General features: G+C 37.2%; 3 protein-coding genes across 5 annotated transcripts; 2 read left to right on the top strand and 1 right to left on the bottom strand.

The window, feature by feature from the left end:
* Nucleotides 1-235: 235 nt before the first annotated feature.
* Nucleotides 236-6034, bottom strand: LOC116735836 (uncharacterized). Of its 2 annotated transcripts, none has more exons than XM_032587975.1 (4): nt 5836-6034; nt 1961-2647; nt 1748-1861; nt 236-1510 (listed from the first exon to the last, which is right to left on the bottom strand). In XM_032587975.1, exons 2-4 carry the CDS (start codon nt 2603-2605, stop codon nt 581-583), a joined length of 1689 nt encoding a protein of 562 aa, XP_032443866.1. In that variant the 5' UTR covers nt 2606-2647; nt 5836-6034; the 3' UTR covers nt 236-580. The 2 variants fall into 2 exon arrangements, with proteins under 2 accessions (XP_032443866.1, XP_032443867.1); XM_032587976.1 differs by having other exon boundaries at nt 5890-6034.
* A 31-nt stretch (nt 6035-6065) lies between these two features.
* On the top strand, nt 6066-9593 carry rnps1 (RNA binding protein S1, serine-rich domain). Its single transcript, XM_032587981.1, has 7 exons — nt 6066-6177; nt 6991-7140; nt 7245-7424; nt 7510-7615; nt 8699-8852; nt 8935-9076; nt 9168-9593. Coding segments are annotated over exons 1-7 (840 nt in total). The 5' UTR covers nt 6066-6175; the 3' UTR covers nt 9274-9593.
* Nucleotides 9594-10498: 905 nt separating this feature from the next.
* LOC116735743 (arf-GAP with dual PH domain-containing protein 1-like) lies at nt 10499-27414 on the top strand. 2 transcript variants are annotated; one of them, XM_032587810.1, is made up of 11 exons: nt 10499-10795; nt 13856-13986; nt 16611-16702; nt 18108-18190; nt 22628-22740; nt 22941-23087; nt 23241-23324; nt 25051-25113; nt 25226-25297; nt 25537-25765; nt 25854-27414. In XM_032587810.1, the coding sequence occupies exons 1-11, from the start codon at nt 10705-10707 to the stop codon at nt 25880-25882; spliced, it is 1134 nt and encodes a 377-aa protein (XP_032443701.1). In that variant the 5' UTR covers nt 10499-10704; the 3' UTR covers nt 25883-27414. The 2 variants fall into 2 exon arrangements, with proteins under 2 accessions (XP_032443701.1, XP_032443702.1); XM_032587811.1 differs by lacking the exon at nt 13856-13986.
* Nucleotides 27415-27504: the final 90 nt, after the last annotated feature.

The following is a 27504-nucleotide window of genomic DNA, read 5'->3' as shown; positions in this document are numbered from 1 at the left end:
GGCTTTTGAGTACTCCTGTCTCAGTGGTTGCAGCTACTGGCCTATACGTAGGGGGAAAATGTTAGTTAATGGTTTTGATTCTCCTTCTTCATAATATTAAGCGTTAGAGTTATAAAACTGTAGTCTTGTTCTTTTAAGTTGCTTTTGGTTTAATTGCTTCTTTGTCTCCCAAGATTTCAGCAGTCAACATTCCATCCCCTTACTGGAAATACCTTACATTATGAAATAATTACTCTTTCTGGATCAAAATCTGACTTTTATTTGTTAAACAGGTCAAAGTTATGAAAATTAACTGTTTGCGTTGGGTTTCCTGTTGATACAAGAAAAAAATCACAAAAATATACAGATTCATGATTTGTTTTAAATTGTGGCCAAGTTAAATCAGAGGAGTTCAACAAAACTTTCAAATCTGTCAAGCTATTGCTGTACCTATTGCATGATAATGAACCTCAAAAATAAATTGAATGAAAACAGCTACTTTTACATTAGTAGTCCTAAAAATGTACCTTACACAACAATGCTACAGCAAATTAAAAGAAACACAAGTTCAAGTTCTGTCAGAGAACTGAACCTGTGTTATCTAAGGTCCTTCCACCTTGATGCTACTGAGTGGCTGATTATGTGAAGAAGAGTTCATGACCTGCTGGGTAGACCCGCTGCAGTCTGTGAAAGTCCTCGCAGAAAAATCTGCTGTTTTACTCTCTGGCGTTCTGAACGACTGAGTGTGTGTGTGGTTGTACGAGGAGACGTATGACTGTGTGTAGGGTGCCAGGAGGGCTTGACTGTTTTGCTGTTGATACGCAGCTGGATAAGTTTGTGACTGAGAGGAAGTGTGAGTAAGAGGAAGACTGTCTGCGTTGCTACATGGTGGAAATCCATTTATGCTTGGTGGGCTCATTCCTGGAACCTTAAAGGCCTCTGTGCTTTCTAATCTCTCTAAAGAGTTGTAGCCCGGCTGAGTCTGGCCGCACTGAGAGAACGTGCCTTGACTAAAAGTGTACGTTTCTTGGCCGAAAGAGGTAGTGGCAGAGGTTGCTGGCAAAGACGATGGCGAGGGAGTTTTGTTGAGCCGTTGCGGGGTTCTGCTACAGAGTCCTGCTTTAGAGGAGAGTGTTTGGAGAGTGCTGAGGATCTGCTTCTGAATCTGCGTCTGCTGTGACTGCTCCCTTTCCAGGCGGCACTGCTGCTCCACCATCATCTTCACTGCCAAGCCCAGGCTGCGAACCTCAGAGCCAAGGGTCTGGATCTGGTCCTGCAAGCTACCTCTTGCTCTGGTGTCCTGGACTGCCAATGGTGGATTTGAATTCCCCTCGCTACTGCCTTGAGTCCTGGGGGACGGCAGACGAAGAACGGTTCCCGGAGATGAGGATGTCAAAGGCGCTGGCGGGCGATTAGGAAGGTGAATCCCGACACGTGGAGGAGGATGAAGGGAGCGGACGCTCATTCCTGGTCTCTGTGCAGCAAAGCGCCGAGGGGAACTATTATGCCCAGGCTGCCCCTCCATAACAGTCTGAAAGAATAAAAACACTATATTTAGGAGTGGCTATGGTGGAACCTTCAAAAAGGACTGTTCAGACTTGTATTTATAAATCTATTGCCACTTCTCTCTCGGACTGTGTTGAAGCTATTTGATCATAAACACAAGTTTTAGATAAAAACTACACAAATGCTACTCCCAGTAAAACATAATATACAGGAGCAGGCGAAGCATTACTTTTAGACTTTTTAAAGTTTGTCGAGATCACACCTTTTCAGTGGTCAGGTCATAGGTTTCCGGCTGCTGCGGTAGAGCACTGCTTAAATCTGAACTTTGAACACCAGCCTGATCTCTCCTTAACAACGCCGCCATCTGGTGGAATGACTGGTAAATGTGAAAAGTATTTTTAAAAAACTACTTTAGCAATTTATACAGCTTTAAAGCAATTCACCAATTTTATAATTGAGAAAACTCTGTAGTTACCTTTGTCCTATGTGACAATGCTCTGTCCAAAAGTCTTTTTCGAGCTGCCAAAATTGAACTGGTGGCTGGGGACGGTGTAACTCTTCTTCTCAGGAATGCTCCAGAAGCCATTAAAGTGGAAGACATGTTTGAACTTGTTTCTGGTCTCCTTACAGGTGGCTGGGTCGCCCTTTGTTGGCCATGCTGTGCAAGTGAAGTGACACTAACAATCTGAATGTCGTTTTCTTCCTTATTTCCACCGGATTGCTGCTCCGGCCTGCTGCTTCCGCTAGCCTCCCCAGATCCAGAGGAATTTGAGGTGGTCTCTGAATTGGTGGATGCCTGTTTGGAGAAGTTAGATGGAGCTGGATACTCAGTGCGATGAGGCCCGTCCCTCATCAGGTTCTGAAGGTGAATGTTGCTCCACCTCTCCTGCAATGCCCCAGCTTGCGCTTGAGCTGTTTGCGACAATGTGCTATCTCCAGCCTCCAGAGGTCTAACCCTCCCTGGTGGTCTACCCTGGAACTCCCTCAGGTACAGGTAGATGGCTTGAGCCGACACCTTGATGTTCTCCAGCTCCAGCACAGCTTTGATTTTGCGGAAACTGAGACCAGCCTTCCGCAGCTCCACCACTTTGTGTTTGGCAGCATCATCTAGTCGGCCCATGCTTGTTCAGTCTAGATAAATCTCCAGTTCAGGTGATAATTGCTACAAGAGTCAGAAAATAAAAGAAGTTAGAAACAGTTTATGTTTTTAAAGCACACTGTTATCTTGCATTGTATTTACTGTAAGTACATGTTAAAAGAACAAAAGTGCTTTTTGAAGAATATCATGTCCCATCACGTTTTTGAAGAATGCCTGTTGCTTTGGATGTTTTGTACAGTCAGTGTATATTGCGATAAAGCATGTAGAATTAAGGGTGTTTAAATGAGTCAGAACAGAGTACTTTTGCCCTAATGTCAACTACAACTCTATTTCTTTACTTAGTAATTTTGAGGTAAAGACGTAATGCACCTCACAGTCTATTTTGAGTCATCAAATAATTCATTGCTGAAATGATCAGAAAATGATCAGAGTACGTCAGATGAATGCACTGTGAGCCCTCAGAATGTTAAAGTGAGCTTGACCTTCAATGGTGCTGATTGAGTGTCTGCATAGGGTATCACATATCTTATTAGAACGTAGTCACTGCTGCAACATTATAATAAGTGTTACATCCCCAAGGCAGTCTAGGGGTTTTGGAAGGGGGGTGTAACAATAGATAAACCACAGAAAAATGAAGAGACAAAACCAGGAGGGTAAAGTTAAAGGGTTTATTCTTTAAGTGGGATCAGAAGAAGTCTCAAAATTGAAAATGAGAACCTAAAAGAAAAGAAAGGGGAGAATAACAACAAAAACCAGGGTTTCTAGGAGACAAATCCTCCATCACAGCACCACAAAGCTGCAGCACACATGCTGCCCAATTGGCCAAGAGGCCCTGAAAGTCAGTTTCCCAGCTAGCCTTATACTCTGCTAATCAAGAGGCAGAGTGAAACCAGCTGGGCCTGCTTAACCCGCCAGAGCTCAGCAGCAACCTGAATTGGGGGGAAAATCCTACATGCAGCCACCACTGCATGTAACAATAAGAATTGTGTTGATTCTGCAGGACGTATATTCCTCCACAGATAATCTATCAGATTCAAGTCAGGACTTTGGCTGGGCCACTCAAAGTTACTAATTTTACTTAAAGTTTAAAGACATTTTGGTAAAATTTAAAGTTTACTTGAAATCTAAACCAGTTAGGGGTCTGTTTACTTAACTGCATATACTGGCTGGCTATGGCTAATAATACATTTTTGTTAATGTTAACTACTACTAAAGTATGGTAGGATCTTTTGCAGTATGTGTGGATAATTGTTCTAATTTCATCTACTTCCTCTATTCTTATTTACATGTTTGAAATAAAATAGCTTTCCAGTACCAAAACTTTGTTGTTGGACTTATTTTAGAAGGCGGGTCTGTGGCTCAGTCATCAGTTATCACTAGTCAAAGGCTTAGTGTAACATCCTTAAAGGCCATCTTTTAAGGATGTTTAATTGTTTCAATAATTTAAGGAAATCTCTGGCACTATTCGAATAGGATTCAAATAAGATCATTGTTTTGCATCCAGCTCTTCACTGTGTTGTTTATGTGCGTGCTCTGTTTTGCATATTTGATAATTATATTATATTAAACAAAGTAACAGAAAAGTGAAACTGAACAAAAGGTCATGCACGACATTGTACTTCAACTTCTTCCTTTTTTCTAATTTGTAATCTTTACAGAAAATAGAACAGAAGTTCAACATTAATCAGCTTCCCTCAAAAAAAGCACCTTTGAAGCTTGTCATGCTTTATGTCTTCAGTTGAGACATCTTAAGATTAACTCTTTTCAGTGACACATGTTCAACAAGATTTATTGCTCACAGAGGCAAGAATCAAACAGTGTGGGTTGAGATTTGAGTTCGCTTATGAGGTATGTTCTAATCTCATGCTGGTTATAATTTTTCATGGATAAAGGGCCTTGTAAAGGCCCCTTTCACACCCCTTTCACATTTTATTTAAAAAAAAACTGTGATGTACTTTATAAAGCTTTCATATGTAAAGAGCAGCACAGACGAGTGCATAATTATAAAGTGGAAGGAAAGTTATAGGTGGGTTCCTATTTTTAGTAAATATAAATCTGAAAAGTACGGCCTCAAAATATACTTAACCCCTTTCAACTGAAGCCCCGCAATAACAAAAAAATACAGTATAATGATTTGGCTTCAGAAGTAAATGGAGAATTAGAAAATAGAATGCACCTGCATGTAGTTTAATCTTAGCATAAATACAGCTGTTCTGTCTTGGCTTCATAGATTTGCTGAGATAATGTTTGGGACTGACCAACGATAAAGCTGTGGAAAAATTTTAAGCAGGGTTAGGTTATTAAACAATACTCTAATCCCTAAGGGCACTGTTCAAAAAACATGTCTGCCCACCTAAAGTGACAAGCTGGGTTAAAGGAAAGCATTAATTAAGAGATACGGCCAGGAGGCCTGTAGTAACTATCAAGAAGCTGCAGGGATCCACAGTTCAGGTGGAATAACCTGTTGAGGCAACTATTAGTCATGCACTGAAAATGTAGTCTTTATGGAATACAGGGAAGAAGACAGGCATTTCCAGAAAGAGGCCATTGCAGTCTGTTATAGACACAGGAAATATTTGGAGGGAGGTGTCCTGGTCAGATGATATGCACAAGATCCTGTTTGGCTGAAAATGCCTCACCACTTTAACTAGTACTCCCAATTAACATTGCCAACTTATCTTAGTTGTACCAACTAATTTTAGAAAATCTGAATGCTTATATCTTTTGTGGACACTAGTGAGGAAGGGAGATGTAAAAGACTAGGGTGGAGCAAAACGACTATAAATATACAGACAAAGCTACAGTCAAATGGTTTAAAACAAGCCATGCTCATGTGTTTCTTCAGCTCAGCAAAAGTCTAGATCTAAATTCAATTAAGAAATTGTGGCAAAATTTAAAACTCATGGTCACATGCTGCCCTGATTGAGTTCTGCAAAGAAAAGCTAGGTGTTGTTGGTCTTAGTAAAAGCCCAGTAAAATACATTTAAATTTGATCTTATAACATGACAATGTATGAAACAGTTCCAATGGTTTTAATAATCTAAATGAAAAAAACTATTTGATCTTACTATCATCTTGTTTATATATCTGAACTCAGAATAAACAATCACATATTCAGAATAACTATGTTGCTGGCATTGTAATGACTTGTAATAAACTCCCAACTATACACCTGTTTAATCCAATCAGCTTTACAAGTAAATGCCCACACTGGGCTGCTTGAAAATAATCCGCATGTGCAGGAAACTCACCTGGATTAGCTGAGCTAGCTAACAACAACAGCCAAAATAAAGTGCAGCATTCACCTTGCGGAAGCCAGTCGAAAATAAGGAAGCTCTGCTACTTTTTTACATTTAAAAAAAATGATAAAATGATTTCATGCACACAAGTGACACGGTTTGGATATATTTCTCTCTTGCGCTCTCTCTCATACGCAAACGCGTAAACCATTCCTCGTCAAATAACGTAAAAATAAACAAATGATCATAAGTGGCGCTCAAGCAACTACGCAACTTCCGCTATCATCATCAGCCAGCGACGTCTTTCCAGGCCGCGAGTGGTTCAACTGTAGCCTCCTGGTCCGAAAAAGAAATGTAGGTTCAAGCTTTTTTTTGGAGTAAAAACTATAAATATATACGTGCGTGAGATATATTTACTCAACTTTTAAGTATTTAACGTTTCACATGGTCGTAGTTTCGCTATAAGAGGATCTGTGCGGAAGATTAACGGAAACAGCTTGTTTTCAGGAGGGGGTGAATGAAATACAATGGCGGCCTGTTTTGTCCGAGAGTCGAGCTTTTTCATGAATACACAGAACTTTGTATTAATGTTCTGACCGTGTTCCTAACATTATTATTCAAGTATATTTGTTCTGTATAATCAAAGTGTTTAAAATTAATCAACCATTTGTGTTTTTGATTTTGATAGACGGTATATATAGAAGCAAATACAACCGCAGTAATTTGAACTCAAAAATAAAAACAGCCACACAAACAAGCAAAAATGAATAAAATTTTTATGAGTACTGTGACGTTGGGGTTCTTAATAAAGAATAAAATTGGGAATTTTTATTATTTTATATCATTTTTATCGGTCTGCAGCTTATCTTTTCTGCACAAGCTAATTTCTTTGTACCTTAAAGTTCATATGTTGTTATTATACAAGGAAGCCAAATGTACACGTTATCCTATTAAATGAGCTATCTCACTTTCACCTTTCCACGACTTAAACTGAAAGATTTATCAACAATATTTACAATTTTTAAGATTGGTAAAGGCAAAACACGTCAAGAACGTGATGTGATGTGATTAGATCTTGCATGCAGATTTCTTTCTGTTTGTATTTTCAAGAGCATGACACACAAGCATAACAGAACTAATATAATGTGTTTCTCTTTTTGAATTTAGGGCTCCATCACCCACAAAGCGGAAGGAGGATGAGAAAACTAAAGATAGAGGTAAAGAGAAGACTAGTACCAAGGATGGAGACAAGGAGAGGGGGAGGGAGAAAGTGAGGAAGCGCCGTAGTGCTTCGTCTGGTAGCAGCAGCAGCAGCAGGTTTGTACTCTGATGCATTTTTCTAGAGTATTTTGTTTGTTTTAGCTGTCCTGCTCGAGCAAGATATTTTTAGTAAAATAATTGTGTTTCTGCTTCTGCTCCAGATCGAGCTCATCGTCCAGCAGCAGCTCGGGTTCCAGCTCAGGTTCCTCAAGTGGCTCCAGCTCTTCTGGCTCCAGCCGCACCGGATCCTCAAGCTCTCGTTCATCCTCCTCCTCCAGCTCCTCAGGCTCCCCGAGCCCTAGTCGCAGGCGCCATGACAACCGTCGCCGCTCCCGCTCACCGTAAGGGTTTCCTTAAAATCTTTTCTACAAATTGATGTTTTATAATTAGGCTTTATTGAAGAGGTTTAACTTAATGTTTTTGTAGCTCTAAAACACAGAAGAGGGGAGATGATAAAGACAGAAGGAAGCGAAGCCCCACCCCAAAACCAACCAAGGTTCACTTAGGAAGGCTGACCAGGAATGTGACCAAGGTTAGTGAAAAGAGTCCAAGGTGACCTGGAATGTTTTCCCTCTGGAATGCTACTTTGCTTTGTTGTATTTTTCACATAAATTATGTCTGCTGATGCTGAGATGGTCCTTCTATTGCAGGCATGTTGCTGTTTCAGCACCTTTGATTAGGAGATCTAGAGTTCGTTTCACTGCAACAGTCCTAAATGTGACTGAAGATGATAATGTCTAACAATACAGCGTTGATCTCTGATTTAAAGCAAAATCTTCTCCGATTTCAACATTCTAGATAGTGTGGGACAGAAGGAAAGCGTTCCATTTCTAAAATAAAAAGCAGTAAGTTTCTATGGCAAAATGTTTTGAGTGGTTTTGTCACTGCAAATATACGTCACTACTTACCGAAAGTCACTCTGAACTTTATGAAAGGTCTGACTGTAACAAACCTTTCTGCCCACAATGACAACAGAGAAGAAAGTTCTGCTTGCGATTACAGTCGAGTGCTCTACAGCCAGAACTTTGTAATTGTTTTACCATGGATACACTCTGTAATTTACTAAGTCAGAGAAAATGTGTAACCTTTACAGATTTTAACATTTACATAACATGAACACTGAGATGTGTTGATGTTAAACTAAAGGAAAACAAATAAAATGCAAGGAACTATGCTGGAACTTTTTTTCGGTAACCAGGGTAGTTTTCTTATTTCGCTGTTTGAAACGCATTCTTTACTCCATTGAACCAGCAACACTCCTGCAGAAGGAATGACCCAGTCAGCCATCAGCGGACCTAATATTTGTACATTAATTGTGCATTTTGAGCATCACTTTAGAAACAAACAGAATTGATGGCCAGGATAAAATAAAACATAAAGTTCTGGGGTAACAATACTCTAGGTTTGATGGTCAGAACATGCCTTTTGTTTTTAAAAGAAAGAATGACAGACTGGACCTGATTTTTGCAAAAAATTATATGTGGTACATCAGGACAACTGCATGCATAATCTGTTGGCCTAAAGTAGAGTTATACAAAAATTATAGACATGACATGTTATCCTTCTGCTTATGATCTTGTAAATCCATTGATGATGCTGCTTCTCTGGTTAACAGGACCACATCCAGGAAATCTTTTCTACTTATGGGAAAATAAAGATGATAGACATGCCTGCAGATAGGCTCCATCTACACCTGCCCAAAGGCTACGCTTATGTGGAGTTTGAGACTGCCGAGGAGGCTGCGAAGGCCCTCAAACACATGGACGGAGGTTGGTGTTTGTTTCAGTGCCTGTTAATTACCCTAAGCATACGGCTGTGTATAAATATCTTTGATTGGATTTAAATGTTTAGGTCAGATTGACGGACAGGAAATCAGTGCAGCTGCTGTGCTGACTCAGCGGGTTCGTCTTCCACCTCGCAGACTGTCTCCTCCTCGCCGAATGCCCCCACCACCACCAATGTGGCGTCGCAGCCCCCCACGCATGAGAAGAAGGTACTCATTAGTATTCCATATAATTTGATTCCTTTCTTTTTCACTAGCATCATATTTTCATGGCTGCCCCTGTTTACTTTTGTCCTCTCAGGTCTCGCTCCCCGAGAAGGCGGTCCCCTGTACGCCGCCGCTCTCGCTCCAGATCCCCCGGTCGCAGGCGCCACCGCTCTCGCTCCAGCTCCAACTCCTCCAGATAAATAGTTGTTTTACCTTCAGAGATCACATAGATTCATAGTCTGACACCAGATCAGCTGCAACTCTTACCTTCTTGATGACTTCAACAGGATTTAAATCATCAGTTTTTTTGTAGCCATCTGTATACATGATAAGAGCGAAGGTGCTTTTGTCATATTTTGGGCTAAGATTACTCTGAAAAGTTGGCTCTCTTTTTTTTTTTTTTTATGTTGTCTCCACAGACATCTACCAATGTTTTGTTTGAATTGTGACGTATTTTTACCTTGTATTGAATTTGTAGACATTGTGAAAAATAAAATTGCCGAACTGTCAACATCCTGAATGGCTTCTTTTCTTGAACTTTTTTGCTGCACACCCACTTAGTACTTGGGACACGATTTCAGCTCAGTCTTAAAAATGTAAGGATTGGAAAAATCATGCTCCATTTTCTGCAAATTAACTATCAAACATCAAATGAACACTTCATTGGAAAAAAAAAAAATCACTTTTTTGCACAAAGCATCCATTTAGTCTCTACAACATCCAGGATTGAAATACAGAGAGCCCAACATGCTCACAAGCTCTTCAGGGGCATTATTCCATGTCAGAAGGACATTCAGAAAGTGTAAATATTTGCTACGTGGCAGCCACAAACTAATATATTAAAGATTATTTTATTACATAATGGATATGCCTTGAGTTTTTAAAATTTTTTTTTTACAGAAATTAAATTGAGTTTGTAATCAACAGAAAACATGTAGAGGAAGTTCATTTTCCAAAGGGAGTTATTTTTCCAAAGTACAGTTGGCTCAAATAGTTCAGATCACAACATATTCATGCATTAAAATTGCTCAATTTATTTTCCTTTTTGTTAAACTGAAAAGCATATCCTCCCTTTAAATGTTATGCTTCGTCTTAGTCTATTGTATAAAATCCCAACAGAGCACACTGTAGTGTAGTGTAGTGTTTTTGTTATGGAATAAAATATGAAAAACCTCAAAGTGTGTTCTTAATCAATTACTATCTATAATCAAGATTTTAAGAAGAGTGGAAATCAGTGGGACTCTTGCTGTCAAGGAATTTGATCAGTTGGGTGTCAAATGTTGGATTCTATTTCTGAACCTTGTCGACGCAAAATCAAGGTTTTAGAGAATAAATTCACTTTTTTTTTAATCTTCTCAAGACCCGTTTAGATTTTATTTTTAAAGGATGTTCATCTTAAAGCTGCCACTGGGTGTCTCACTTCGTGGGGAGACAAAGTTGAGAGCTTGCCTCTGACAACATGCATTCACCAGAGCATGCCCGAGGTGTCTTCTTCCAGCTGAAATGACAGCCTTTTTGTAAGTTGCTTAGACATCTTCCTCTTCCCGAGAGCTCAACGAGCCTACTTTGGATGACATTTGAGGAGGTTTCAAGCCTCTCAGCAGGAACCGGTCAAGGAGCGAGCGTTTGTGATGTCTTCGGACCAGGAAAAGATCAGGGAGCGCATTAAAGCGCTCCTGAAGAAACCTGGGAATGGAAACTGTGCCGACTGCGAAGTTGCAGGTGATTTTTGGAGCCGATCCGAGTCAAGCTGGTTAACAGTTTTTAGTTATTGTCAGTGTTGTATATTGCACAGGGGAATTTTCTTACGAGTGTTTCTCAACCGTGCTAGCGGGCTTCTTCTTGAGATGCTCTGACTCACAACGTAAGAGAAAAGCATAGTGTCACAATTACTATTGAGTTGTTTTTCTTAAGCAGCAACAATGTAGACTCGTTTCTGTCCTCAGTGACACTGCGGTCAGGACATGATGAAACTAAGAGTTGGCTCAGTCAACATCCTTTCAGCAGCAACACGCTATTGCGTTTTATTTATTCAGGCGTGTATCTTTATTCAAAGTTTTCCTATATTTAGGAAGATCCCAAATATATGTAACTACATACAAACATCCTTTTATCTCATATGCAACATTATGTCGTTTTAGCCAACTTTGAAGAGGGATTGCTATAATGACAATTCTACAAACATTTTGTTAATAATACAAATGTTACTTGTGAGACATGTGTTTGCATTTTAACGTTAACTGTTCTGATTACAAACAGGTCACATTGTGTTTGACCCCACAGATGCCTCTTTCATTGCCCACTTTCCTGTCTGACTTTTCTCAAATAAAAGCCACTAGAGCCAATAAAACCTTTAAAAAAGGGAAGTAAAACAAAAATATTAAATAAAGTTTAGTACATCCACCTATTGTAGCAGCAGAGTCTGCATGGATGACACTCAACATTTATCCTGCCAAATATTGTGTCTATACAGTCATTTGCGTTTGGGATATTGTATGCAATGGCACTTCAATAACGAGCGTAGTTCAAGGAACTATGCTGCTCCAAGTAATGACATATTTGATATTGTCATTAGCTAGATAATTGTTACATTTTGTTATTTAACAATTATGTTTTTTTTATTATAAAGGATGGTATGTCTCACAAAACAATTTAGCATTTAAATTCTAAAAGAAAATGCTGTAATTCATACATAAACTTGTAACTTTATTGTTTCAATGAGATGTACCGTAGTTTTCTTTTTCACTGAGCTAGCTGTGAGTTCTGGTTTCCTCTAGCATGTGGTTACACATCCTGATGATCACAACTACACTGTTATGCTTGGTGTATCAAACTTTATCTCATGTGAGACATGAGCAACCAAGCCTAGTTTATAAATTGTAGTTTCTTCATTTGCTGAAAATTATTCCCAAAGATCTAGAATTTAGAGTTTTGTCATAAAATTATATTTTTTTGTTTATGGAAGAATGCTCTTAAAATTTAGCAGATTTGTTTGCTAAATGGAGACTGATCAATTTACCAGTTATTATTAGCATTTTTAGTAGATCCAGTTAATTGCATCCTCTTTTGTTTTTTTAAATGCATATTTAATGGTCTGCAGGAAGTAAGGCTCGTGTTATTTGCTATCTTTATTCTTTTTCAGTCCATTGTGTCTGCATGGCTTAGCCATGTGTCTGCATCACAGTCTTTATTTGTGATGGTGTAATGGTGCACACCAATTTTTTTCTAGAAGCCTGCCTTTCAATTCAGTTCAAGTTTATTTCACCAATAACAGCCCATTAAACAATGCTACATGTTTGATTTGTACATAGGTTTTCTAGCCAAGGGCTAATTTGCAAACCCAGTCCTTGGTTGAACCTATAAAAAAATACCCTCCTGACAAATTTAATTTCACCCTCAACTAGTAATTATTAGACTCGGTCTGTGAGTGAAGTCACACCTTTACTTCAAGAATTTCTTGCTCAGTGTGTATGTGGTGATCACAGTTGAGTTGCTTGCTTCTATTTAGCGATCTGCTTCCTGTCTACTTCACATATGTGGAGTGCAACAAGGCAGTTGTTTAGGCATGATGCAGAAGAGTAAAAAAACAACCACAGAAGTAAGTGGAAAGATAAACAGTTCTATTTTTAGACATACCTACCCTACACTGCTACACCTTGTATGTAATTTTTGGCTGAAGAATCTCCTCAAAGTGTATACACTAAACTTTTGATTTTCATATTTGTTATGAACATACAGTGCCTTATGAATACTGTATCTTCATAAGTCTAACTTTTTCTTTTACGACTACAAAACTATCACTGTCTTTGTGTTAGTTTATCACAAAAAAATCCAGCTAAAAGTTTGTGTTTGCAGCATGAGAAAATGTGAAAATGTTCTTCCTGTCAATCTGTTTTCCCCAAAGTCAATTTTCAGCTTTAAAACTATCACTCATTTAACGTAAACAGTTTCACACAGCATCATGCCCTTTTTAACTGGTAATCATGGATATTAACTTTTGTTCTAGAAGGACTACCGAATAGAAACATACTTTATGTCATCATTACATAAATCACCTTTGCCTTTTATCTTTGCTTTCTTTTTTGTGAAGTGTTTGCGTCAATAGTTTTGGTAAACTTTAGCAATAACCTCACTCCTTCTTGATGCAAATATGAGATAATTACACAATTCTTTAACTTGGGAAGAGGGTTTTGTGAAATCTTCTTTGTTGTAACTCGAAGGCTTCCGCTGAACCCATTACCTCTTAGAGACAGTGAAATAAACATAACTCTTCATTGTTACATTTGTTTGCTGAAATGTTCTGGAAAGGGCTTCAACTTGTGGTTGTTAGTGGGGTTTTCAGTCTGTGTTTGGTGAAAGAAAACATTGTGGTTTGGTTTAAGAAAACCAAATGCTTGGCCAACTTTAAATTCAACCGAAAAGTTACAACAGCAACTCTGTTCTGCTCTAATCTGACTGATGAATCCGCAGCAGTTTTACATAAAACTCGTTGTCATTCTCTACTCAACTATTAGACTCCTGTCTCTGCTTACTAATATGATTATCACATCAGTTGAGATTTCACAACTAATTATCTTCTTATGTTTTAATTAAGACTTAGGAAATCTATAAATGGTAAAATTAGGATTGTTTTTACTTTTTGCAGCTAGTTTAGACACAATCTGGAGAGACAATAGAGACTCCTACTGAGGAAATCAGACAATGCATATGATTTATCCCACATGTAATATTCCTCTGCTCACTTCAACTAATTTCTGATATATGTTTTATATTAAATTGCAGACCCAGAATGGGCATCCTACACCTTGGGGGTGTTTGTGTGTCACAGTTGCTCAGGTCTCCATAGAAACATTGCTCAGATAAGCAAGGTAAAGTCTCTACTGCTGGATCCCTGGAGCTACTCTGAGTTAGAGGTGAGATTTATTTTTTTTTCTGTTTTACTTTCTGAACAAATCAAAAGATCCAGTATTTCATCTTTGAGCATAAATTATTATTGACTATTCTAACTATTTTTATTGATTCCTTTTTGATTTTCTACTTGCTTAAAAATAGTGTGAACTTGCAATATTTTAATTAAGTAGACTGATGACATAGTGCCAAGGCAAAAGATTTTTTTAAATGTTTTGAGTTGTTTCCTGTTTTCTTAATCTTGTAAAAAACCACTTTCAATATATTCTCAGCAGCAACAAGAAAAGGATATGTGTCACTCTTCCTTTAAGCAAAAACATTCTTTATTTCGCCAAGTTTTGACGAGTTCAGCTAGTGGACGAGTTCCACTAGCTGGATGTTTTATTTACTTTGCTTTTATTAAAAAGCAAACATACTTTTTGTTGTGTCTTTTTTATTTTTTAAGAAGATTTTATTTAATCAGTTAGAAACATCATCATAAAAGATAAAAAAGCAGCCTTCAATCTGCATCAGCTACTGTATTATTCTTGAATTGACACAAAGTCCCTCTACGGGCCGCAAACCGCCCACAGGGCACTCTTTTGACACCTCCGATTTAAAAGAAAGCTTAGAGTAACAGCTGCTTCCAGAGCCTTTATTCCCTCTCAAACTACTGACACTGTCGCTTTCTGCCTCCTACGTTATCACTGTTGCTAGTCAACAGTATCAATTGAGCTTGGTCTAAAAGGCGTGAGCCAACAGCTGGCCGACACAGCCAGCATCTTTGTTCGAGTTTTCAGGGGCGCTTGTGTGTTTCTAAGATCTTGGAAATGTGCAGACATTTATGTTACAGAAAATGTGCATAAAACAAATGACTTCTCTGTCTTCAGAAAAATGTGAAGCAAAAGGCTGTTCAAAGCAGGAAATTAAATTAACATTTGTGGCAATAGTGGTCCTCCTGTTCTTTTATCTGTGTGGACTCTTTCTGTTTGATTTGTTGTTTTGAAAATGTGCAAAATATGTATACATATTTGAGCTTAAAAAACAACAAAGCAAAGATGGCTATAAAATCTTACAGCTGCTGGGAGAAAGGCCCTACGCTAACACTCCTTTGTGCATTTAGGATGCAGCAGTCTGTCACTGAAGAAACCTGCAAAGTCTGCAACAGCTTCATGTCCATCAGTGATGTTATTTCAGCCAGAGTTCATTTATCTCCCACCACATACACTGGGTTGAGGGTAGGACAGAGCTGTTCTTCCTGATGAGCTTAGCTAATTGCTTCCTCAGCTGTAGATAAGCTGCTGCTCCAACTTATAGCACCATAGAAAATGGCGGATTTTACTGCAGAGTCAAAAAAATTGTCCAGGAGCATCCTCTGCACTCCCAAAAAACTCAGCCTCTTCAGTAGGCAGTTTGCTCTGTCCCTTCCTCTTTCTGTTAAAATGCATCAGTGTTGTGAGTCCAGTCCACTTTAATGTCTAGGTGAACACCCAGCTACTTTTAAGAGTCCATGATCTCAATTCCACTCTTAAAAACAGAGACTTTTAAGGTAGCAGTGCATTCTGCAAGATATTGGTAACATTATTTATGCCTCATATTGTTCCATACAACCAGTGTGTGCAAGTGTGTTGGAAAATTTATACACTGACTTGCCAAAGAATTCATCATGTCCCTTGAACTTTGTCACATTTTGATACCCCAAAATAAAATCAAATGCAAAGAAATCACCCAATTAGTAGATGGAGTGTGTAATTCACTTCTGGTATAAATACAACTGTTCTGCAAAGGCCTCTTAGGTCTGTTTGAGAATATTGGTGAATGAATCTTGACAAAGAACACAGAAAATGTGGTTTAAATGGAGCACTGTTTATGCCCTCATCCAAAAAAATGTAAATAGAATGGCACAACTGTAAATTTACAAATCGCCATCCTCCTAAAGTAACAGGTTGGGCAAGGAGAGCATTAGTCACACAAATAGCCAAGAGGTCCGTGGTCTCTTTGGAGGAGCTTCAGAGATTAAACAGCTCTAGTGGGAAAGTCTGTCAGCAGGACAACTATTTATCATGTTCGTCATGCTTCCATTTTTTTAGGTAATATGACAAAATGTAAAAAAGTTCAAGAGAAATTAATGGTTTTGAAAACCACTTTCATATAAAAGTAACAAATAAGACGAAGGATATCATAAAGCAGCAATATTGCTCTTTCAGAGGTAAAACTTTCTTTTCCCCCCCTTATTCATAAGGTGAAATATTCTGCTTTTGTTGTTATTTTCTTCTGTATTACTCAATGCAAAGTCTTGCCATTTTGCCCTAAAATTATAGCAGCACTTCACTGAAAACAAACCTTTTATTTCAACAGTATAACATGTTGAAATACTGTTCAATTTGGAAAAACAAACAAGCAGGGCTCTTGAAGATATAATCCCAATAATGAAGGACAAACGTTTCTCCTCATCCAACCTCAAAATCCATTATGACTTTGTTGTGGTAATATTTATCATACTCTACCATTAAGGGGTTTAATGACAGTGGCCCATTTCAGTATCGCAGCACATATGAACTCATTCTAAGTTAACAAGATCAGCTAGCTAAGTTAATGTTGCTCAGTGTTTGCTATGTGGAAAACAAACTTTCATCTTTCTTCTTTATAGTTTATAAATTCTGTGGGGAATAATGCTGCAAAGGCCAAATATGAACAGATAGTACCTGCCTTCTATTATCGGCCCACGTCTAAAGATTGCATGTAAGTAGTCCTCCTTCTATGACCCTCTTTAATCTTAGGATTTTCTGTCCTGTTTGATATTTGAGTTCAAACTTGTACAAGTAAGACAATTTTTTTTCATTACACATTAGCATAAAATTGTTGAAAGTTTCATTTTTCTTGGATTAATCCCTGGTCTGAATAGCTTTTGTTTGTAACGCAGCATCACAATGACACACAAAGTAGTGAAATCTGACCATTTTCATTTCAGGTTGCATTACAGTGGTTGCAGCTTTTTATTCTAAGCCATTTTTAATCAGTAAGCAATTTATTTAAGAGCATAAAGATTTTTAAAATGGTAAACTAGATTTTTTTTTAAAGCAGGCTCAATTGAAGTTCTTTTTTTATCTCAATGGCCACAACCATGTTTGACCGAACTAGGACAAGTGGGGCGTATAATGCTGTAGATGTTGTTCTAAATTGTTATGTGATTTCCTGTATGAGTCATTAATGCATTAGTTAAATAGTTTTGGTAGGCCATCACTCTAGAGAAAGTTACCCACTGTTCTGTTTTCTCTACTTGTAGACAATTGCTCTAAATTTGGTTCTCTGGAGTCCAAAGTCCTTAGAAATGACTTAGGAACCTTTCCAAACTGAAAAATGTCAATTACTTACTTTTTGTTTCTTTTTCTATCAGATTGGAACATGTCTTGCATTTTGTGTTTATTATAAATTGTCAGACAGTTTATATTTAAGTTTTACTTGAGTTTGTCATTAATGTAAAGGCCTGGTTGCTGTGAGTGGATCTGAACAAAAGTATTTGGTTTATCACAATTAAGCGGGGCAATTTTTGACACATGGCTTAATTAGTTTAAAGAGCTTTTTGCCATTAAGAATTTTAATTTTAATTTGAAAATTGCTGTGTGGATTTATTCAGTTTGTTAATTGATGATCTGAAACACTGAAGTAGGACAAAAAGGTGACTAGTTTATTTTCACAGCACTCTATTTTAAAGCTTTCTGAATAATAAATGTACTGCTGCAGACAAGTTTGCATTACATTTTGGAGACAAACATCATCTTCTGTATTGGTCAGTGCTTAGGCGTAATTGGTGACTTCATATTTAGAGTTCTGCTGAACAAAAAGATGCCATCTGTGGTTTTGGTTTACCAAGAAGACGTGTACAAACTTAACAGTTATAAAGTTTGTACTTGTAAAACCATGTGTATTTAGAGCTAATGTGTATTTGAACTTTGCAACCTAAGTGAAGAAAAGGCTTTAATAAGAGGTAGCTGAGTTTAAAAACACATGCAAGACTTTTCATTTAGATTTCTTCTTCTTCAGAAACTAAATTGGAGGAGTGACATCAACCACAAAAGATCACCTCTTCCTCTTCAGACAAATGAGATAAACAACCATTAATCATTTACCATTCACTGTTCTGCAGGCTCCTTCGGGACCAGTGGATCCGAGCAAAGTACGAGAGGAAGGAGTTTATGTGCGTAGAGAGGCAGGAGCCCTACTCTGCAGGTCAGAATGAAATGTATCTGTACAATTAAGCATGAGATGCTTGTTGAGTGCGTTGGAACCAAATTGTTTGCATCTTGCACAGCAAAACAGATTCAGTGGTGAATGAAGTCCCAGCATCATCGGCAAATGATTAACAGTGTTCTTGGTTGCAATGGCTGACACAAAATGAGAAGCTACAGGGAAACCTTCGCATGCCACTGCTGCATTTACTAAATTACTTTTTAAAATTTCCATTGGAGTTTAATGACTGTGTCTGTCTGTCTATGCTAGATAGCTAGCTAGCTGTTTCAAAACTGCTAAAACATTTCATACCCATTAGTGTAATGGAGGTAACACTATTCTAAAGGTATAGCCTGTTAAGCAGTTAATTAAACAGGTAATATTAAACTCATTGTGGTACACAACAAACGCAGAATGCCAGTGATGTTACACAGTTTTTAAAATTTATTTAGCTTGTATATTTTTTAAATAAAATAAATCTGTGTTATGGTAAAGTTTTTGTGTTTTTACTGAAAGGTTTTAAGCTGTTAGCATCTCGTGGCTTTTATGTATAATAAATATGTCAAATGATTATTATTATTAATTATTATTTAATTAATTTATTACTATTCTTTTTTTCCTTTTTCAAACAGTCAGGTAAAGTATTAAAAGTTATTAACACAGTTTAAGGAGGAAAGAATATGCACAAGCACTTTTCTGCCTATTCTGAGCTGTGGTTACTAAGGGTGGTTTTTATCAGCTTTAATTGACCATTTCCCTTGGTTTCATATGTGCAGGAAACAGGAAGCTTGCAAAATAAAGACAGTTGAACCTTCCTTAAAAAAAGCCTGCCTTCTGGCCATTTTTATCTAACTCTGCAGTAACAATACATAGTTTGCATCTCTGAGGCTGTTTTTCATTTAACAAATGAACACTTAGCACTTCCCAGCTTAAATTATTGGTACTGGAAGTATCAGTAATCAGTGTAGAATGCATTTATTCTTCACACTATAGTCTAAAGCATCTTGGATTAGCATCATGCAAAAACATGAATGTATGCATGTAGGAACTAAATGTCTGATTTCAGTTTCAGGTAGAGGATTAGAAGCTGCTATCAGAGTCTCATGACTGCTAAACACTGTGTCTTGCTGTCTGTGGCTTCTTGTTTTACACTGTGCAGAGGTTTGGGAGCATGTGGCTACGTGCCTTTGCCATTGAGGAAGAATGCCCTCTTTGTCCGCAAGCATTCTGGGTAACTTTGTTCGCAGAATTTAAGCCCAATACAGTAATGGAACCTGCAGGCACAAACTGGCATAAGATTATTATCAATGCATGTGTAAAATGTGTGAAAAATACCACTTTTACAATATTAATATTAAATAAAAAATATATAACACAATTGAGGAAAAGCAGCAATTATTCCTACTGCTGATAAAATAACATTTGAAATTTGAGAAAGTAACGTAGGCTTTTATTACATCCCGCTTGGATTATTGTAATTCTATTCTGTTTTTCTAATCTAATCTAACATCACACCTAAGCTTACCTTTCTAGTATGGCTTCCTATTTGATCCAGTTCAAAGTTTATTGCTTCTTTTTAAAAGTCATAGTGATTTAGCTCCAGCATGTTTGTCTAATCTTTTGCACTCTCACGCTCCACCCAAAGCATTAAGGTCCGCAAATCAATTGTTGAATGACATCCGTGGAACCAGGCTCAGAGGTAGAGCAGATGGAGCTGTAGAACAACCTGCCTCTGTACCTTAAAGCTGCACAGACTGTTAGTGATTTTAAGAACAGCTTTACAACAAATTTCTACTCCATTGCTTTTAGTTCTAGTTGAGCAGAATACATTAGGTTTTCTTATGTTATTTTATTTTATTCACTTAAAAAGTTTCAATATCTTATGTTCTGCTGACCGATTTATCGGCCAGCCGATTTATCGGTGCCGATTTCCTTAATTTTGGGAGATTGGTGATCAGCTGATTTTCACATATGAGCCCGATCTTATCCACCAATCTTATCTAGCTTGGCAAATGTGTAAGAATCAACCACTGTCCTTTTGCTCTCCAATGAGAAAGATTTGACTGACAGATCAGCCCTGCAAGTTATGTCTGCACGTTTATAATTAAGAATAGTGACCCCACTGTTTCCTACTCAACAACTTTCTTGCTATGTTGAGCAATATTTCAGACAAAAAAAATTGGTATTGGCCGAAAATCAGAATCGGCAGATTACGGTTTTTAGAAGATCGGTAATAGGCGATCGGCCAGAAAACTTCAATGGGTGCACCCCTACTTATGTTTTAATGTAGTTTTAATTTATTAGTCAAGTTGCTGGTGAGTTTATGCAGCACTTTCGTCAACTATTGTATTAAATATGCTATCAAAATAAATCTTTATGTTTAACTTTTTGGCTAATAAATTGATAAATTGTTCGAAACAATTTTTATCTCTAGAAATTTCTTTGGTATTTCTTTGGCATCTTATTTCAAGGACTTCACCCCATTGGAATCATTTGATCTTCGTAGTTTTGAAATTGTAACTTTGTAAAACCTTGATCTAACTTTGCACTAGTACAAAAACCAGTTGGCTTAGTCATAAATTCACTATTTTATTTTCAACTTCTGCCAGTCTTGAACTTTGTCACTTTTCTGTGTTGATGTAATTATGACTAGAGGGACCACGCCTCTCTCTCTGGAACAATAATAGCAGTCTGTCCCATGAATCATTGATAAAGTCATTGCTCAACAAGGAGTTTACTGCAGCATGTGGATAAAACATGGTTACTTTTTAACTGAACAATGAAATAAGAAACTAATGAGAGAGATCTCGGACAAACTTGCAAAGCAAGCATTATATCTACAATCTTCCTTCCTGGCGCATTTACCAGAATAGGCTGTTCTTATTATTTATTGCATTCTTCTTTATTCTATCCAAATGCAGCATGGTGATCTCAACTTTATAGGGAAATGCTTCTCTAGTATAGTTTTTAGGTGAGGAAGTGGTTTAGTTCAGTTGTTTCTCATGTTGTCTACTTTCAGAAAATTCCTGTGAAGTATAAAATATAGCTATAGAACTGTAGGTTGGTGTAGCCACAAGTTAACTTTTATAGCGTTAAGCTACTTTTGAATATGTAAATTAAACAAAGTACATTCTAAAATATACAATTAGAATCATAGTAAATCCAAAAAGTAAATATATAGTATTTATTAGGGAAAAATTGTGCTTGCAATCAGTGCTGCATCCTGCATCGATCAGCACTTTGCCCAGAGAATACGAGATGTACTAATATTATTATAGTTTGAATCGGCATGTCTGTATTCTGATGTCACGCGTGTAAAAATGCATGCATAACAATGCAATGTGTTCTCTCCGATAATGGCTAAATATGGGCATTGTGGTGATGTGGTGAGTATCAGGAAGAGGCCCAGGACTAGATAGACAGATGAGTCCGATTGTGTGTGTGTCGGCGTTTCTGTGTGTGTGTGAATTTCAAAAAAGGTGATGAATGTTCATTGTCTCTTCAAAAATTTAAAGGCTCAACTCCTTCAGTTTTTCTGAAAATTAAAAGCTTGGCTGAAAACCTACTCTGCTGTTTTTTGTTTTTTTCTTTTAAATGCCCTAGTGTGTGTGTTTGTGTGTGTGTGCTTGCTTTAGTGATGTTCTGGCTGGTTCTGGAAGCAATCAGTTGAAGCTGAATTATTTATATCTTTTAACAGCAGATGCTCTTCCTCCCATTGCTGATTAAAGTTTCCAAACTGACCACATACGCTAAAAGGGTGAATGTATGACATGCGCAGACACACATACGCCAAAAGCTATCGTTTTTCTGGTTTTTGTTTAAACTTTGAGGGCTTTTTTTAACTCGATGTGCTTTTCACACAATAGTAGCAGACTGAAAACATTTCAGTACCATCATGTATCTCATTGAAGAAACACTCTCACAGACGTAAATACAAGCAAGAGCAGCGCAAAAAGCAGAAATTGCTGCTTTCTTGTTTACTTGTTGAGAAGAGGAGATAATGTTCCCATGTGACTATATAGTGTCATAAAATATGTTTATGATCTTATCCACAATACAGACAAGAAAAGGAGCCCAATACAAGGAACATGTTCAGTTGTCACATTTCAATGACAAGAGCATTGGCAACCGACCCACATTTTCCTCAGTGTTTTTTAATCATCACTCCTGACCTCTTTTAATGGGCTTTTGTTCTCACCAAAATGCATATAAATTGTTCATAACAATATCAATAAATGCTTAAAAAAACATCACGTTGTAATACTGCATACTCTGATATTGCACTGCCATTGTGAATAGATATATTGACCTACAGGTTTGTTGAATGAATCATGGATCAGCTAAACAAAAAGAGAGGTTCGGTATGTTTATTGTTCCATTTTTGGGTGTTTTGAATCCTTAATCACAGAGAGATCTTTGTGACTCTGTTTTTGGCAGGCTACAGGGAAGGATGCTTATGGAAAAGAGGAAGAGACAACGGCCAGTACCTCAGTCGAAAATTTATCCTGACGGAACGTGAAGGTGTCCTGAAATACTTCAACAAGCACGATGTGAGTTGGTTTTTTATGTGTCGCTTCGCACAATGCCACATAGGAAATTTTATGAACTAAATGAGCAAATTTAAGTCTACATAATGTTCAGGATGGGTTCAGCTATTGCATTTTTTTATTTTTTATTGTTTTACATGAAATTGATAACTTAGGACTTAAAAGCATGATGCCTTACCATACTCCTGTTTTTCTCCCACCAGGCCAGGGAGCCCAAAGCGATCATGAAGATCAGCACAGTGAATGCTACTTTTCAGCCAGCTAAAACTGGCATTGCTCATGGGCTACAGATTACCTATTTGAAGGATAACAGCACCAGGAATATCTTTGTCTATCATGAGGACGGCAAGGTTAGCATTATTTCAGTCAGAATTCCTTCAACTCAAACATTTTAAGCCATAATAAATATCATGTACTGTGTTGGAGTCATCTGTGTCAAATGTGACAGAGGGAGAGCTGGAAGTGACTTGGTTTCTGATGCTTCCTGATGTTTTGTCCTAAAGGAAATGGTTGACTGGTTCAATGCAATCAGAGGTTCAAGATATCACTACCTGCAGGTGGCATTTCCCGGTGCTCCAAACTCTGAGGTGAGTATATGTTTAGTATATGTCTGCAGAATTCATATGACTACATAGGTATTTCTAAAATGATATATTTTCCTAATAACTTTTACATTTCGAGAGTAACTTTGGTAGCAGTATTTGGACTGGAATATCTGAAAACCTCTGCTTCAAGAGTAAATATAAAATAATGTCAACTTGACAGATGAGGGAACAAAGACTGAACCTTAAACATATTGTATCCTGTAGAGGTTGCTAAATATTCTATTTTAATTGGACTTTTTTCTCAGAGACAGTCTAACAGATTTAAAAACATGATGTTGCCCGGAAAGAAAATAAAATAAAAAATTGCATGCATTGAACATCACTGCATCAGTTGTCAAATCCACACTTGTTTTATTTAAACTGTCAGGAGTTTAAAATTTCACATTAAACATGTGAAATTAATTCAATGCTGTATTTTGAATTGCACCAAAAAGACATATTTATGACATTGTTGCAAAATCATGAGAAGAGAATATCATGGAAATGGAATTGCATTTTAAATAGTTTCATTAAAAAGACAGTGTGCCTTGAATTCAATAGTAAAATTTTGGTCATGATCATAGTCTCTATAATATATTCTTCAAAGTCTTGTCAGTTTAATCCCTAGAGGACTAAAAATGAATCCAAATGTGACTACGTGTAGCTTGTGACATTCAGAATATGAGTATGAATAATGATAGCTTTTGCAAGTAAAATAAAAACGAAGTAGATCATCTCCAATGCCAGAGCCTTAAACTTGGACTGTGAGCAGAAAAAAAAGGTTTTTATACGATGATTCATTCTTATGTTGCAGTTTATAACTCAGTATATATATGCCACAGCATTAACAAGGTTGCAACTGAAACTATTAAAACGAACTATAAAAAGTTTGAGAAGCAGGTGTGAAACCAGGTTGTTACTATGAGAACTGGCGCTCACACTTTCTCTCCTATTGGTTATTAGACAGTGTGAATCCTTGACACTGTGATAATGTTATAGGCTGACAAATCCACTGCTGTGAAGGCCATTTTGAAGTTCTTCTAGAGTTCTGTTGCTGCAGGCAAAAAAGTAGAAAGGCCTTTTGGCCTCCTCAGGATTCCTTGTAATTCTGACTGCTTTTCACCAAAAGTATCTTTTTTCTTTTTAAGAGTTTATTTCTTTGCTTTGTTATGTCCCTGGTTAATACCTTTAAACATATACCATAGTAGATGACAGACATACAGTACAGACCAAAAGTTTGGACACACCTTCTCATTGAATTCAATTAGAAAGTGTGTCCAAACTTTTGGTCTGTACTGTATATGTGGACTTTTTCACATGTTTGCCTCTTTATGACAACAAACTGCACTTTCCTGGAATGGTGTACTATAGAGAACACAAAGTCGTGCACAATTGTGAAATGGAAAGGAAATTATACATTATCCTCATACTGAAATCTGGAAAATGTGGTGTATTTGTATTGTATTGTATTGTATTGTATTACAAATAAGGTGACTCCTAAAAAGAATTGGTTAATCAGATTTTTGTATGGGCTTTCATATTATGAAATACATAACTGAATACAAATGCACTCCACAACTTTCAAAAATCTTTTTTTGTAAAAATGTTGAAAATCCTGTACCAATTTCTTCTTTTTTTGTACAAATAAGTGCTACTCATTGTTGCTGCTATAACAAAATTTCAGCGAAATACTTTCAAGTTTGCAGTCATGATGGGTTTTTTTTCCTAGTTGTTGCCAAAGCTGACCAGGAACTACATAAAGGAGGGCTACATGGAGAAGACTGGGCCAAAGGTGATCTGCTTATTCCCAGTCATTAACCCCAATGTAAACTTATAATTGACAATAGTGATGTAAAATTGAATGTATCGATGGTTATGTTGAACCCTTCCTTTTTGTCTTATAGCATACTGAAGGCTTCAAGAAGAGGTGGTTTACGATGGATGACAGGAGGCTCATGTACTTCAAAGATCCGCTGGTATATACTCAAAAATTTCAAGAGCAATGCTGTAGTTTACCTCAGTCCCCAGGAGATGCTGCTGTGCCTCTTGTTTAGAGTAGAAGCGAGTTTTGCGTGAAAGTAGCCAAAATATCTAAAAAGACAAATTTACTTGGTTTGTGGTGTCTAACTTATCAGGACAGCCATGTAGCTTTTTGCATATTTGCATGTTACCATGTTTTGCATGGTAATATCTGTGTGACTCTTTTTGTTCATAGGATGCCTACGCTCGAGGTGAGGTTTTCATCGGCAGTAAAGAAAACAGCTACACTGTCCTTCCTGGCCTTCCTGCCAACGTTCAGGGGACCCACTGGCCATTTGGAATCACTATAGTGACTCCAGACAGGAAGTTTCTTTTCGCCTGTGTGACCGCAGAGGATCAGAAAAGCTGGATGGCAGCATTTCAGATTGTCATAAGTCGACCGATGCTGCCACAGGAGTATGCAGGTAAGCTGATTACCGGTAATTAAGTGATATTGGTCACTTTTGACTCAGAATTATTCTGATGCGTTACTTCTGTGATTTTTTTCTGCAGTGGAAGCTTATTTTAAACACAAACCATGATTGTGTTTCTGCTTGAAGTGCATCTCACAGTGGAGGCTTGCACAAAGCCTGGTGTTTGATCCAAAGATGAACAACAATTGACAGCTACACTTCCACTACACTTCTTGACCCCAGCAACAACAGGAGCCAGACTAATCTTCTCTGAAAAAGTCCATCACTCCGCAACTCCCAGATGCCACAACATATATGCTCCTAATATAACAGGTGCAGTTGTTGTGTTACGTTACGTACAAACTTAAAACGGGACAAAACTGCTGGTGCTTGCATGTGAGGAAACATCAGTGTCTAATTTTCGCAGTTACGTTGTAGAATAATCAATACTGCAATTACTGATCTTTGCTGCAAATAAATTATATTTGGACCACTTAACAGGAACATAAAGACTGAAAGTATAGTATAGTACAAGACTAATGATATATAGTCTCACATTTGGATGCTATTTAGAATTACTGTACATGTATGAGTGCAATTGTATTTAATAATTTATTTTTAATTGTATCCTATATGTATTCAATTCTTCTAAGATTGTATTACAAACACTGATTTGCCATTTTATTTTCAGTTTCTGCATTAAGCAGCTTCATGTTAAATCCAAATTTAACATGCAAGTGGGTGACATGTTATTACATTTACGTCCAGCAGAGGGGGACAAAATAACATTTTTTTCCCCCTAAAATCTCCAGTGACTCATTCATTTTGCCTAAATGGTGCCTTCAGGGCTCCATCCGAAATAATTTGCATGAACCCTGAATAATAAGGCAAGATAATGTTTTATGATAATCTATGGTTTCTATTAAGATGTATTAACACACTTTTAATATCAGTAATAATATTATTATGGTGCCAAAAACTATCTGTATGAACATGTAGCACAGAAAGATGTTCAGTATAAGACTTCTGTGATGAGAAGAATGCAAACAGAAATGTTTTTTTTTTTAAAGAAATACACCTTTTTGTGTTTTCCAAAGAATAGATTTTATTTTAACAGCTACAAACAAGTTCAAATGTTCTTAAGAAAACCATGGCATTTTATATCATACTTATATTTGTTCATATTGTAGCACTGAAAAATAAAATATGAAGCAGTCTACTCAGTTTGCATATACGACAAATATCACAACAGAACAGACATTCACATAAACTTCTAATTAGGGATGACACTGATCCTGATTTTTGTAGTCTCCAACTCTGATGTGAAATATTTAGGATTATATTTTACATATGGAGTCTGATCATTTATAAAGTGTACATTTTCTTTTAATTTTTCTTTACAGCAACAGCTGTTTTGGTTCATCTTGACACTTTGCAGGACATTATCAGCATGCACCCTCAACACATTTAAAAAAAACAACAACTTTCCAACAACCTGTGATCTAAGATGTGATTGAATGTATTTCTATTTCTTGTTAAAGACAACTTGTCCTATCTGATGATCTTGTACTGAAGTTGTTTCTAATCTAAAGTCAGCTCGGTTTTGATTTGACTTGTTGATAATTTGGCTTAAATGACATTTCAATTTGAACTCCAAAACTTGTAGAAAATGCTATATGCACTTGGTGCTTTGCTTTTAAAGTCATCAAATTTAATAAGAAGTGTTTCAGCTGATTTCTTTACAAGTCTCT

This window comes from Xiphophorus hellerii, chromosome 16, assembly GCF_003331165.1.
Source record: "Xiphophorus hellerii strain 12219 chromosome 16, Xiphophorus_hellerii-4.1, whole genome shotgun sequence".
NCBI lineage: Eukaryota > Metazoa > Chordata > Actinopteri > Cyprinodontiformes > Poeciliidae > Xiphophorus > Xiphophorus hellerii.
Note: the sequence above shows the minus strand (reverse complement) of the source record. Positions and strands in the feature narration are given on the sequence as shown.